Source organism: Meleagris gallopavo, chromosome 7 (assembly GCF_000146605.3).
Source record: "Meleagris gallopavo isolate NT-WF06-2002-E0010 breed Aviagen turkey brand Nicholas breeding stock chromosome 7, Turkey_5.1, whole genome shotgun sequence".
NCBI lineage: Eukaryota > Metazoa > Chordata > Aves > Galliformes > Phasianidae > Meleagris > Meleagris gallopavo.
Genome location: NC_015017.2, coordinates 5492747 through 5507303, shown reverse-complemented (window position 1 = coordinate 5507303; position 14557 = coordinate 5492747). Strand labels below are relative to the sequence as shown.

The 14557-nt window shown below is 38.4% G+C and overlaps 1 protein-coding gene and 1 long non-coding RNA gene across 2 annotated transcripts in view; one reads left to right on the top strand and one right to left on the bottom strand.

The window, feature by feature from the left end:
- The window catches only part of ZNF804A (zinc finger protein 804A), a 36950-nt gene extending 33963 nt beyond the window's left edge, over positions 1 to 2987 (bottom strand). Inside the window, exon 1 of the mRNA XM_031554278.1 lies at positions 2982 to 2987. Within this exon, the coding sequence (XP_031410138.1) occupies positions 2982 to 2987 (6 nt within the window). The remainder of the gene's footprint in view (positions 1 to 2981) is intronic.
- A 7461-nt stretch (positions 2988 to 10448) lies between these two features.
- Positions 10449 to 14315, top strand: LOC109368455. Its single transcript, XR_002116486.1, has 4 exons — positions 10449 to 10526; positions 11921 to 12044; positions 12143 to 12185; positions 13968 to 14315. It is a non-coding gene; the product is annotated as an uncharacterized LOC109368455 (long non-coding RNA).
- Positions 14316 to 14557: the final 242 nt, after the last annotated feature.

Sequence of the window (14557 nt, the reverse complement as noted above, 5' to 3'; positions counted from 1 at the left end):
CCCCAACAAAAAGAAAGGAAAATGAAAAATGAATCAAGGGAAAAAAAAAAAGATGTAGCTTAAAAGCAGACATTTCTATAGCCAGTTCACTGCAATATCTATGGACACAAATAATGATGCCTTCATTTCTAGTTTATTTGCTAGGTGCTATAAAGATAGTGAGAAGGAGCAGATTTCACTGAATAAAAGGTACAATTTACTAACATCTCTGCTATCAATCTCAGTATTTCTCAGCACGTATCATTTGTTTTAATATTTTCGTATATCACATTCTTTTTCCTCATATGAACAGTCCATACATCATCCACTGAACTGGAAGGAATAAATAAAAAATAGAATGCATTCATAATATTGATGCGCTCTAGCACCAAACCTAATTATTTATAAGGTTCCTGGCCTTATGAAGGCAGAGAGGCCAAAGCAGAAAGAATTAGATACATTGATCAAATTCCTCATTGATCTCAGCACATTCATACCGTGTAGCGAGCTTCCATTTCATTCTAAGCTGAAAAAGAGACTGGCAGGGACAACAGTGACAATTCTGTCACATCTTCCCAGTTACCTTACTTCAAACTTTCCCGTTAGCTGTGAGATGTGATAGCAACCCACAGCTCTCACAGGGCCATAAACATCAGATGCTGTTTGGTTGATTTTTCGATCCCACCTGCCACGCTCCTTCCAGGCAAAGGAGTTTCCAAGGCCAGCGACCACATTGCTTCACTGCTTTGCTGCACCGGATGATTACGGGGCTGAGGAAGAAATAGTTACCCTGAAGACCCCTACATAAATTGAACACACAGGTTGAACAAATAAAAGTAAAAAGAAAAACGCACTCTGCCTTTGTTCTCTCTTCATGATGACCTGCAGACAAGAGGCTCCAAACAAAACAGGTCCCACATACGAGGAGCTGCTCAGCTGCTGCGTGTACACAAAAATGCTACTAAGAACATGCATGCGTATTCTCAGCTTTATGACAGAATTTCACCTTTAGGCACACATTTTGGTATCAGGAGAAATAACATAGTGAAATCAGAAGGAAATAGCTCACTGATTCCAGTCAGAGCTGCTGGTTTCCTAATGCCACCCTCACTTTTTTGAAACAGCACATTTCTCACCACCCATACTCATTTGAATGGATGAACTCTGTGCCCCTGCTTCACACGGAGAGAGATGGATGGGCACGGGGACAGAGTTGGGCCTACTGGAACCCAATGCATTGCAGAGTAGTGTCCTGCAATGATAGGATTGAATTAACTGTAAAGGAAGCTAATGATGAGACAGTAATTTGTTATCAGATTTGTCTGTCTCATTAACTTCCTTAAAGCACTTTCAACTGTATAATTACTTTTAACCGGGACTCATAAAATGGCTTAATAAGTTTTTTGCCATTAAAACTAACTCTTGTGCATATATCTGTAGAATTATTTATTCTAGCGATTTGAAAACTATTTCCAGGCAGAGCACTCACTGAAAAGGTGACAACATCGGACGCACATTTTTGCTTGGATACTCATATTAAGAAGGGGGCTCTTCACCAATGTTTTGTGAGAAATCTAACGTGGGCCTGCTTATAATGAAGAAAAACTTGTCTATCCCAACACCACCACTCATTTCAGTCCGTGCAAGATGGAATAGACGAATGTTTTGCTGTAAAAAAGAAATGTTTAATAGCAGAAGACAAAAAGGTTTACTCAGAAGTGTTTTAGATGAAAAACTTTTTTTTTTCCACTGGATGTTTATCATTTGGCAATGATAATCAGGAGAAGTCTTTACTGCTCTGCCTGAAATAGTCCAATCATACGCTTCCACTAGAACAGAACTTTGATTTAAAGAAAACTTGCAGTTGATTTTCAGCATTTCATTTCCTTATAGCAGACATCTAAAGATGTCCATACCTCCTCAGTGTAACTTCCTTGACGCGTAAGTGTCGAATACAATTAGACTCTTTGGAAAATCAAGCTCTTGTATCTGACCCTTACAGCAGCACCCTAAGCAAAACAAAGCGTCTTTTAACCCCTGCAGAACTCAGAACCCTGAAGCAGACCACAAACCACTCCTGAACACAAATGCCACACTGGAACAAATCTCAATGTTTATGCCCAGCAGCCTTCATCTAAAGAAGTACAAGGGTGCTGGATTCGATGATCACTGGAGGTCCCTTCCAGCTCCTACAATTCTGTGATTCTGTGAAAGGGGGCTTGAGGCTTGATTTCATCTCAAGATAACCCGCTGCCAATTGACTGGTAGCTATTAATTTGTGTTAGAAGTTGCTGTAGAGCTTGTCAAGCACAGACTTGTTCGTGCAATTAATTTTTGGCCTGGCAAAATTGCCAATTTAGTTGGCTGAGGTACTGGGGAGCAAGAAAATTGGACACCACCTGTAATATATTTAACTTTGACCACGGCATTGGATTGCGGGGCGCCTCACTCACTGAGGTCTGCGCACCTGTACATTCAGATCAGATGTCTCAATTTCAGTTTCCCTGGCTCTGGCTGCTGATCGCAACAACTCTTTTTCTACAAAGATTTTTATTATGATTGTCAATAGCGATTTCTTGCCTAAGTTTCCAAAACTTTGTTTTTCCTGTATTTTCTCTTTTCTATTTCAGCTTATATTTTTTAAAACGTTTCTTTGTGTGTGTGTGTGTGTGTGTATGTGGGACAAAAAAGGAAAGCAAATGAGAGTAGAATCATATTTTGAACTGGAATTAATAAATTCCCTTCCAATTTTCTTCCTCTACAGAACACAACCGCTCCACAATGGGTTGAAATTGCAAGCCGTTCTACTTCCATATAAATAACCCAGTTATTTAAATATAAATCAATGCCTCAAAACTCAGGAACACTGTATGTTTGCCCCATCAAGGAAGCTGTACACTGTATTTTAAAATCAGCAGGTCCGCTGAGTTTTCACAGTTGATGTGTTTGCTCCGAGCAGCGCCTACTATAGAAAACACTCATGAAAAGTTTTCTTTACAAACCTTCATACCGATTCCATTTTACTGTGACTTTCCAGACCATTAAACCTTCTCATGCAAATTTCCTATCTTTTTATAGCTCCAGGGACCCATCACTGCTAGCCTTCCTTCATGTGCTTTGAAGTGCTATGCCACAAGCACTTAAATATCTGGCCATTGAAGAGGTATCTGAGAGAGGCTAAGGTCTGAAACGCTTCTGGTTTGTGTGCCTCTGCCCAAGAAGTCTGAGTCACTGATGGAAAACACTTCAGATGCAAACAAGAATAACGCTCCACTTCTCCCTGTTACCATAACCCACTGCATGGTCATTAAATGGAATTCATTCTACAGGGCTTGACCAGAGTACTTTTTTTTTATAAGAAACACAAGGAATTACACTCCTTGGCTTCTTCAGTTGATTAATTATGAACAGGCACAAGCTTAAGTTTACAATTATTTTCAAAAAATTCATCCAGTTACCACTGTCAGAAAAAATGGGAAAAAAAAATTGAAAATATTACTACTTCTGGCATCTTTCAATAAACCCAGTCTCTCCACCATACAGGAATTCCTTTTTTGCACAGTGTTTTCTGGCCAAGAGCCTGATAAAATTCCTCTGCAGCTTTGAAGCCCATAGAAACAGTCAGTCCTAAATAAGAAATAGACTTAAATTTAAATTTTTTGGGGGGGGGCGGGGGGGGAAGCTCTGCATCACTCATAAATACAACTGTGCTTAGAGAGGTGCAGAGAAAATAAGGTGCATCCACAACATCGTCGGGCTTCCTCAAAAAAAAACTAATAATTAAAAAAAAATCAGCAAGATGATGTAGGTTAAAAATATTTTGGGGTGGGGGTGGAAAAAAGGAATCTATATATATTCATAGATATATAGATAGATAAATAGATAATTAATTCCTTCATATATACAATTAAAACATTAATGACTTTACATATGAGTTTAGGTTTCCATAAAACTACGGGTGCAAAGCTCTTCACTTAATCCTCATGAAGAAGTTACCTGGAGGACCAGGGATCCAATGCAAGTAGAAAAAAAGATCAGAAGGGAGAGGCAAATGGTGGCATAAGGTGCTGGACAGGAACAGAGAGATTCCAGCATTAGTGGTAGGCTCAATGAGTTCAGCAAAGGAAACAGATTTCTTGTGTATGAGTACTCTCTGGTTTGTGTGTGTGTGTGTGTGTGTGTGTGTGTGTGTGTGTGTGTGTGTGTGTGCGTTTTGTTTTCAAAGGCTTCATTTTCTTGGATTATTCAATTCTCATCTAGCCTTAAGCTGTCTCTGCCCAGCCAAAAGTTTTCCTTTTTTAGCTGAAAGAAGCTCCAGCTGCCTTGAAGGAATAAACAAAAAAGAAATGCTCAGTGTCATGGAAACTGCATGTTGCACAACACTTTTTTTTAGCTGGAGGAATCATGGAGACCTAAGTGACATTAGCATTTCTGAACACGCTCATCATTTGTGTTAAAAAGCAACAGTAGCTGCAATGTTGCTGATAATAGTAGACAGAGTAGCAGCATTCCAGCTTATCTATGGTTGATAATACACTGCAGTAATTCTGATTTCATCTGGGTCTGAGTTTCAAGCGTGGATTCTTCATCATGTACAAATCATGCTCTGGTCTTTTTCTCTTCCAAAGCATTTATTGGATCCTCTAGTAGTGAAAAAGTGTTTCAAATTTAAAAACGTTGAGATCTCAGATTCTTTGCAAAATCAGACGGAAATGGGTTTTCTACTTCATGTTTACACGCATGCACATGTACACACAAAGATATGGCAGCATAAACCTAACTTCATCTTTGAAGATGCTACTCAGTGTGAAGACACTAGGCCCTGCTCAGTCTTACAAAGAAAAATCCCCAAGGGATCTGGTCCAAATGAAACAGTAAAATCTCAAATCTGGGTGGTCTTAGTGCTGACCTTGCCAGGAAGAACTGTGAGGACTAGGTGATCTTCAGAGGTCTCCCAATTCCTCCAGCTCACCACAGGGCTATCACATGGCAAAGACTACATACCAATGCTTTGTTGCCTCTAACTGTGCTAATAATTATGAGGAGTTTCCCTTTTATTGTTGCAGGATGGGCATCAAATAAAAAAAGCAATCATTTTGCCAAACCAAGCTACATCTTATGGTAAAAAACTTGCTAAAGTCAGACAAAAGCCTTTTAAGCATGTTCAGCCACTCCAGCCAACACATCTGTTTTCTACAGACAGGGATACAGCAAAGGATGCTCACACAGGAATTCTGCACTTGGATTTTGCCAGAAGACGCTAAATGAAGAAAAAAAAATTTTTTAATGTTTTTTCCTTCCAATTTCATCACTAACAATGTTGCTAAACCTTTATGCATATTTTTAATGGTTTGCTTCATTTGAAGCGTTGCTTTATCAAAGCTTGTGGTACGTTTTAATCCCCTTGCATGTCATCAATTTTACAAACCAAAGCTTATAATTACAGACTTGTGTACAAAACAAAGTAAATGATAACTACATTTATCACAATTAATGCTTTTTTATAAATAGCTTCTCAGCTGGTTTTGTCTATGGAACCACATTAAATCAAGTAACAACAACATTCCTACATACGATAAGACTGCATTGACAGAACCCAAGAGCTCAGCCAGTTCTCCTAATATGAGGCAGCAATTGTGCTGTGATATCTTTAATTTGGTACAAGCAAAATCCTCTTAAGAGCATCTGCTGGAATCCAAAAGGTCAGACATGAAAGTGGCAGAAAATCAATACTGACATCTTCCGTCACCCAGTACAATCTATAGAACTCTTTCTAAGCTTAATTGCTTCTTTCTAATCTTTCTAATATTTGGCTGTTCAAGTCTAGCTTATGTAACATTGCAAAAATACAGAAGGAAAAGTGGATTTTTTTTCAGCACTAAAAATCAGAACAAAGCTAGTTCTTGGGTGGGCTTAGTGCAGAAACTGTTGTGATCCAAGTTGCACGTTCGTTGAGTGATTGCCCAAAGCCATGGCAAAACAACTGAGCATCCTCCATCAGCTACACCACTTCGGAGGTGATTTACTCCAACATCTGAGACTACTGATAACAATTTTCTCCATATCTCTTTTCTGAGAGATTTTTAAGAAGTACAGATCCTCTGTTTACATGTTTATAAGGGTTAAATCAAAATGCAGTGAAAAAGAGATGCCACATGCCTTCAGATTCTGCTTTCTTGCCTACTGCATTTTTAATTATGAATAAATACCAGCCACTAATAATCAATACATGCAACATGGAGGAAAACATTAATTTTTCAAGAAGGGGACTTTAATATGAAGCCAAGAAAAGGTCATTCTAATCTAAAACAGATTAGAACGATAATGAATTAAACATCCCTTTAACTCTGATCTGAGAAGTTAACAGGTGCTATATCTGCTAGCTGCTTTCTCTCATAAAAAGTTCCCTTAACCAAAATAACAGAAGAAAATAGAGATTTCAGAAGACTGAGAATGACCTTTTCTGTCCTTGAAAAGAAAGTTGAAAGTAGAGAAAAAAAATCAGCGCTCTGCTGTATCCTGATTTTATTTGGATTCTTTCCATGAGAACGTTTGACAAGTCTGTCCATTATATTACTTCTTCCACAGTCTGAATTTTTGAGTTTTCCAAGCACTTTTTTAGAACTGTGACACTCTCATAATAAAATCGAGTTTTATAAGTCAGTGATCATGCAAGGAAGTAAGGAAAGAAAAGTAATGATGGTGGCTATCACCTTGTTTATTAAATACAGTCCTTTAAAATGTTTTGAAATAACCTATAGAAATCATACAATCACAGAACAGCTCAGACTGGAAGGGCCCCTAAAGCACATGCAGTTCCAACCCTCTGCCATGGGCAGGGCTGCCACCACTAGCTCTGGCTGCCCAGGCCCCCATCTGACCTGACTTTGAACACTACTTTATTCAAGGAAAATGGTTATTTTGGTCAACTAAGTGGAAATAAAATCTATCAGCATGGAACCACAGCCTCCTTCTCAACCCAAGCTGCCCTTTTACCAGGTGTCTCTCCCACACAAACTGAAAGAAGGCACACGTAACACTGCTGGCAGAAAAAAACTGTTCCTAAGAAATAAGAAGTATTCAAAGCCCCATAGCACTGCATGAGATGAACAGGCTCTCCATTTTATCTACATTATTTAAGGGTTTTCAAGTACCCAGAACTGCCGCAGGAATCATCAGGAGAACCATCTATACAGCACTGACAGATCAGATACTTTGAGGAGTTACATTTGATGACATATGTACATATTTCCCCATTTTGAAAGCATCTTAAAAAAGTAAGAGTCTAAACTTATTGCTTTGAATAGCTCTTACTGTTAACTTTCTCTTTAAATGGCAGTTCAGAGGCTGAAAATGAGGCTTTTAATGTTGACCCCGCACACTTAATTTTAAAAGCAATGAGAATGGAACAACTTAATAGAAATTCATTGACCTTTTAAAAAGCTTTTCTACAGCATTTTCCCTCATAAATCAGTGAAATATTTACTAGCACAGAGCTTTTATTTTTTTCCATTAACAAATACATGTCCCCCTCCACTCTTGATTCTAGTATCTGTTCTTAATGTTATCATAACTACATACCACACAAATAAATGTGAAACAAAGCATTTTAAAATTCTATTTCGGAGTAGTAAAGTCAAAGTGAGAAGTAGCAGACAGAACAGCCATTAATTATTCCCAGCTCAACAGTATAACAGTGAAAGTGCTAATTCTTTTAACGCATATTTAAGTAGCTGTTTGCACCTAAAGGAACCATCCCATAAAATAAAATTGCTACTTCAAATCATGCTAAGAAAATCATTACCAGAAATATTACAATAAACTCTGCAAGTAACAAACCAGAAAATCATTGTTCTGTTTCACAGTTGCATATGTACGTATATAAATACACATACCACCCAAACAGCACATTCATTGCACTGGAGGGTCTAACCATTAACAAAGTCGTATCTCATCAGTTGGAATGCCCACCATCACCACCTAAGACAAGCTGCCATGCCTGGTATCATCAATGGGACCAACAAGCTTCTACCAGTAGTAGGGAGCTAAAATAGTTTTTCCTCACCATTGCTGGTAAGTCAACAATAGATCTCAGTATGCTGACACATCAGAACAAGGAAATGATGGTCTTAAACTTTTTTTCCATCCTCTCCACTTTTGCTCTGTCTTTTGAAATGAGAAAACACGGTTCAAAGTATGTATACTCCCCAGCACACTCCTCACTTCTAGGAAACAGTACCCACAAAGTAATTTTCCCGAAGGACGTGACAGAGAATATTTGCTGCCCCCAAAAATAAGGCATTTCCTTTCCTCAGTTTACAAAATTTCTTAAGCAGAACAGGTATGAGGTCTTTTTGGTTTTGTTCTCTAGCTCCACAACATTAAAACAACATTTTCCAAAATATCTGATTATATAACTCTCCACGGTTAGAGCATTAAGGTTTCAAACTTCCAAGCCCTTTTTCTTCTCTCAAGTTGATACACATATACATGATTAAATCAATATTACCGTGCCTGTGGTATTTCCTTCTCCTATGTGCATTAATACGATTTTCAGGCAGGCATGGTGCACATGACCATATAGGATGCTGGCTCAGGCACTGCACAGCTACATCAGGCAGAGCGGTGCTAGCATAGTCCATTTTTCCCAGCAGAATGGAATAGTTCTTAATCCACTGCTGAACATATTGACTCGGTGTGAACAGAGAGGTGACATCAGTATCATCAGTGGGCAGGATCAATGGAAAGCTGAAGAACTCAAACAATTCTATGTAAATACAACAGGAGCACATTAAAGCCAGTGTAAGATCAGATAACGTTGATTTGATTGAACAGCACAGAGGAGAAAATGTGGTGTGCTGTGCTAGCACTTAACTTCATTAACCAATTTAAAACATTGCTTTTCTGATCTGATTATCAACATAACGGCTTGGAAATACTGAATCGCAGAAAGAGGTGTATGGCATCTCTTCAGTGCCGTGTAATTAAAAGCAAACATTGATTGCCTGACTGTTGAAGCCAAAATCTCTATCAAATACAACTTTATTGAACAATAAATTCAATTTCAGATTTGCTTCTTGTTTTAAGATTAAACCATTCTGTTACACACAGAGAATGCACGCGGAAAGCATTTACTACACAAGCAGTCATGCTCCAGCAACAACAATTTCCATCTTGCAGTTAAATGCCACCCAAAATGTCTCCTCAGGAGACATGCCTCAGGTAGTTCTGCTTGAGCCAGCCTAATGTAAATCAACCTATCCATGTACCACAAAAGCTATACTTACACAGTAGCCAGCATCTCCAACTAATTGCTTTATGGCCTTTCTGTGGGTCTTAGTACAAAAACATCACAGTGAAAACAAGCAACATCTTCCAAGTCATTTTTATTTAAAAAGAAACCATTTATACTTACAGACATCACAGGAAAGCAGTTTTATAGATTTCCTTTCAAGTGATGCAGATTAGCATCATTTGAAAGACTCAACTTCAGACTGGGCTCACTCCAGGTTTATAACACTGAGTTAAATACAATAACAACAACTGGTTTTCATTGATATCTTCAGAATGAGAACGCTTCTTTGTTTATTTACAGTGTGTAAATACCAACACATAAATCTTCAACAGTATCTAGAAAAATGGTTTCAAATTGACATAGGAGCACGTACAGCAACATTTCTTGAGCTTTCTCTGTTCATGATGATGCACGCTATCTAACTAGATCTTTTTCATCTGATTCAGCTATTTATGTTAAAGGCTGCAAAAAGCCTTTTTCAAAGCCAGCGGAGGAGATGCTGCAGGTTTGCATGCACAAAACATGTTATTTTTTACGACAAGGTTTTAAAGGAGCTCCAAGCTAAAGATCTCTTAAAAAATGACAACAGAAGACAATACATGAATTAAGGTTTGATACTCTGATGAAACCTTCCTGCAAAACAGCCTTTACCCTTCGAACAATCCAAGCACAAAACCCAGTTCCTTCTCAGCTGCCTTAATAGGACTTGCACAAAGGCAGACTCAGAGATCGCTGATTTGTAATGCAAACCAGCTGAATGAAGGGAAACTACTGACAGTCCTTTTCGTCTCATTTCACATACGTTTCTCAAGTCAGCTGAAGGCATTTTCTCCCTGCCTTTGGTATTCAGGCAACAGGAGAGAACTAAGCGCTGTTCTCTCATCTGCTACTTGAACTGTCTGTAGAGCACAGACTTCTGTCCACTGGATATTCAAAGAGAAGCTTCTCAATAGAAGAGACTGTGTGAGGCTGTAGAATAAGAGTGCTGACGAACTACAGATCCTGGCAAATTTTTCTCTAGTATATGATAAATTACTTACTCCAGATTGATAAAATCCCTACAATTTTAAATAAAAACAATAAAAAACCAATCCACATAAGAGCAGGATGTGTTGCTGTGTTACAAAGCTTCCATAATAATTCCATTCTCAGCTCTCTCTCTATGAGATTCTGTTTAGAATGTTATGTAACGTTTACGTTGGGAAAGAAGTTCTAAATGTCATCATCTAACCTAAATAATCAGAAATCTCAGGTAAAGTTTATTCTTTATTGGTAAACAGACACTACTCCCATTTTCAAGTTCAATTTGTGGCCCATTTTCTAAACATGAAAGAAGTATCTGGAAGAAAACATTCCATTTCTAAGGGACTGTTGAACCCTTACATATTGATGGCACCCTGGTCAATAATACTGCCCTGCAAAATGATGCTTACAAAACCTGCAAGCAGGTTAACTCTTCGTATATTTTCGATTTCTAGAGGCAAATTTAAGACCCAATGCAGTTCCTCTTGTTGCTTGATATGTGATTGTTACCTATTTGGGAAAATAGCTACAGTTTGGGGAGCTTTAAGATTACATATAAATATAGCAGCAGGCTGCTCTCAAGAAAGAACTGATTTTGTTTCTGTGGATTTCTGTATAATCTCCCACAGGACTGCAGGAGGCTCACAACAGTCTATTTTAAAATACATGACTGCGTTGAAATGCTGGTATTTTTCTGAAATAGTTCTGAAAGGGCGTTCTGTGATTGCATAAAGGTACTGAATTACTGTATTACTTCATCACCAATATTTCCCTCATAACACTCGTTAACGTAGCTCTATCATAAAACAGTAGATTGAGTCAATTAATGGCAGATCTTCACAATTCATGCCTCCACAGTTCTCCCAGGTCTGGAAGTTCAGATTATTAGTCATCTGGCTGAAAAGTTAACTCTTTTCCACTTTTTTTCCTGTATACCATTTGTGTCCTTTGTATCTCAGCTGCTGAGAAGCCAATCGGTTTGATATTATACCACAGCACAGCTAGAAACTGGCACAGCAACCAATTTAGATCCGCTCATGCTGCTGCTCTGTTCTATTTGATGTGCCTGACCTTGGTAAGGAACACACCGAGAGGCTGCTCTCCTTAACAACAGCAATGATGAAAAAAGGAGGCCCTGCCTGCTCAGAAATGCATTGGGGTCAACTGGCGTGGCTGATACACATAGCCAGCTTGGTGCTATTTGCCTGGGACAGCTTCAGAACCTACTGCTCGCCTCTGGTCATTTATTCAGTATTCCTATTCCTAACCAAAGTGCAAAAGAGACAGAGCAAGTATCTTGAAAGCTAACACTGCAAATTAATAATTGATTTCTGTATAATAATTTTTAAGAACACTTTCTGCTCTGAAGCAGATGTGCTTTGAGACTGCTTCACGACTAACACCTTACAGCTAATACATGTTCAAACTGGATAACGTAAAACTAATTGGCAACAGGAACTTTGTTATCCCGTTTTTCTCCCTTCCCCAACACTAGGAGAATGCATCCATTTCAATCTTCTGAATAAAAGATTTGAAGGTGAACACAAACGTTTTATCAATAACCTTGAAATGCACGTAACCAATCATAGCGTATCAATAAAGCTCTCCCTGGATCTTCTACAGGCACCACTGCACTGTCTGCTGTTTTCTGAACTCTGGAACATGCTGTCCAGATTGGTCCAGAAAGTCCCCTTCTCTGGAGAGACTCAAAACCCATCTGGATGTGATCCTGGGCAACGTGCACTAGGTGACCTGTCTGAAGCAGGAGGTTGGACTAAATGCTCCCAAGAGGTGCCTTCCAGCCTCAACCATTCTTAATTCTGTGATTCCTGAATATTTCCACAGCTCCTGCTCTGCCTTTGGATCATAGAAATAACAGTTCATAGAGGTAAGCTCTTCTAGCTTGAATAGCTCATCTGACTTCTTAGGCGCGAATCTATGAAAGGCAGGAGAAAGGTTAAATCTGCACTGTAGCCACAAAGCAGCATTATGCTCCGTGTTACAGTATTAACATATTTTTAGTTTATTCCCCATCAGTATCAGCCAATCAGCAAATTTTCATGTAATTTTTGAACCGCTAGTGTAACTAGTTTGAGACTAATGAAATAACAGCACATCTTCTAAATCTTGGAACTCTCTATAGTTTCAGGAAAAGATGGGCAAAATTTTTCAGTTATTTGCTTCTGAATAATTACAATCTTTAGATATTTTTCCTATTAGAACAAAGTTTATTATCAGTTGAGAGATAAAAGGAATTTTTCCTTCTTTTAATCTCTGACTGCCAATCACAGAAGCTGCGAATGAGCTTTCTTAAATGGAAGTCATGGGAAATGCTAAAATACACTGAGGGCTGATTCTATCTGCAGTTTTATTTAAAAGTCTGCTACTTCAGTCACTTTAATGATGGAATAATTTTATATCTATATGGAGGTAATAACAAAAGGTCAGTGATGCCCATTCTCTGGAATCGTGACTGTACAGACAGACAGAAGACGACAGAGAGGGATTTAAGGCAACCTTGCAGTGACCAGTCAGAACAGGTCCTCAAGAAATAAGAGCAACAATCAACTAAAATGCAATTTGGAAAACATAAAAAAAACTTGATAAAGACGTGTTACTAGAAGATGTATTCAGCAAAAGCACTTCTGTCTCTTCAGAAAATTAAGAAAATTCCAGTCTTCTCCCTGCCCAGTATGAATTGTCTATACACAGGTATAAAGAGCAATTCTTACATTAGAATTGTCTAAGTACAATATAAATTTTTTGTCAACGCAGACCAAAAATTACAGCCCCTTTAAAAAGATGAAAACTATGCACGCAGCTGCCACATAAACCAGGTAAACAAGAAAAACCGTACCAGTTAAGTCAGGAGTCAGTCTTTCAAAAGGCAGTTAAAAAAGGGTTTAGAAATCAGAAGGGCTGAAGGTTTCTGCCCATCAATACAGAACACTTATCTTTGGATTCAAGTATGTTCAAACACTTCAAAATGCATTCTGGCTCTATAGACACAACAGTATCCACTACACACATCTGAATTGTGTCATGAACCCACATGGAGCCAGTCCAGCTCCTTCATGGAGAGCCACAAGCTACAGTAAGAAGTTCCTAAGCTTCCCCAAGTATTTGTAAGAACGCAGTCAGTGACAAATAAGGTACAACCAGAATACTGGATAGGTGAAAAATTTAAACACAGATATGCATATCTGGAAGAAGATCTGTCACTGAGCCAACTACAACCTTTGATACTGTGGTTTTGGTAGGAAGAATTCGTAAAGGATAAAATAATTTGAGAGCAAATGTATCAGCCTGGTTTTGGGCTTTGTTTTGTTTTGGCCTCCTCCTCCTAATATGAACATTATTTTACAAGTTTACAATATCTGCAGGACAAGTATCTGGAATCATCTGTTTGCATGAGTGAATATATGTATAATTTCTATCCTGATGCGCTGTGTTTTAGAGATACCATAAATTAATTCAAATTAAAAGAAAAGTTGAAATTCTTTTGTGCAGTGAAAGATAGGTGTTGGTGCAACAAGTTCTCTTGTGGGAGAAGGAATAAATTACAAAACCATTCATTTTGGGTTAAAATAATAGAAATTAATTGAGGGGGAAAAGGATAGAGACATAGAGAAGTAGATTTTTTTCACTCTACTTTTTCTTCTCCTTCCAGACCAGGTGACACCACCTGGCAAGTACGGAGGCATGGAATAAACATTTGTGACGCTATGACAGCTAAATTTCCTTGCTGGACAGAACAGTTTATCGAAATTTCCCTGTGCTCTGTAGGATCCCATTAAAGCAGCGTTAATGAGATGAATATCAGCTTCCTATCCTCCCCATGACGACTTAGCTGATTTACGGACATACCTACAGCATGAGTGTTGGTGACTTTTATGTCCAGAAGGAATACATACAGCTCCAATGGATGAAAAAATAGTTTGATATTTGCATTCCTACTTTCAACAAATTACCCTCAGGAAAAGGCATAATGCCTTTATTCCTTGGCTCAGATCTTTAACCAGAGAGGAGTACACATGTATCTTAATGAACCACATTATGATGTGCCAAGAACTGTCAGTCAGAAAGGAAAAAAACAGAGAATGTTAACTTCCAGCCGCATCTCTCTGGTGCTCCACTCACTGCAGGTAGATTTGATACACACAGGAGAATTTGCAATGACATCTACAGACTGCAGAAAGATACTCAAATAATTTTGGTGTTTACCACTTATCTTTCTGAGACTTTCTAGCAGTCAAGAGT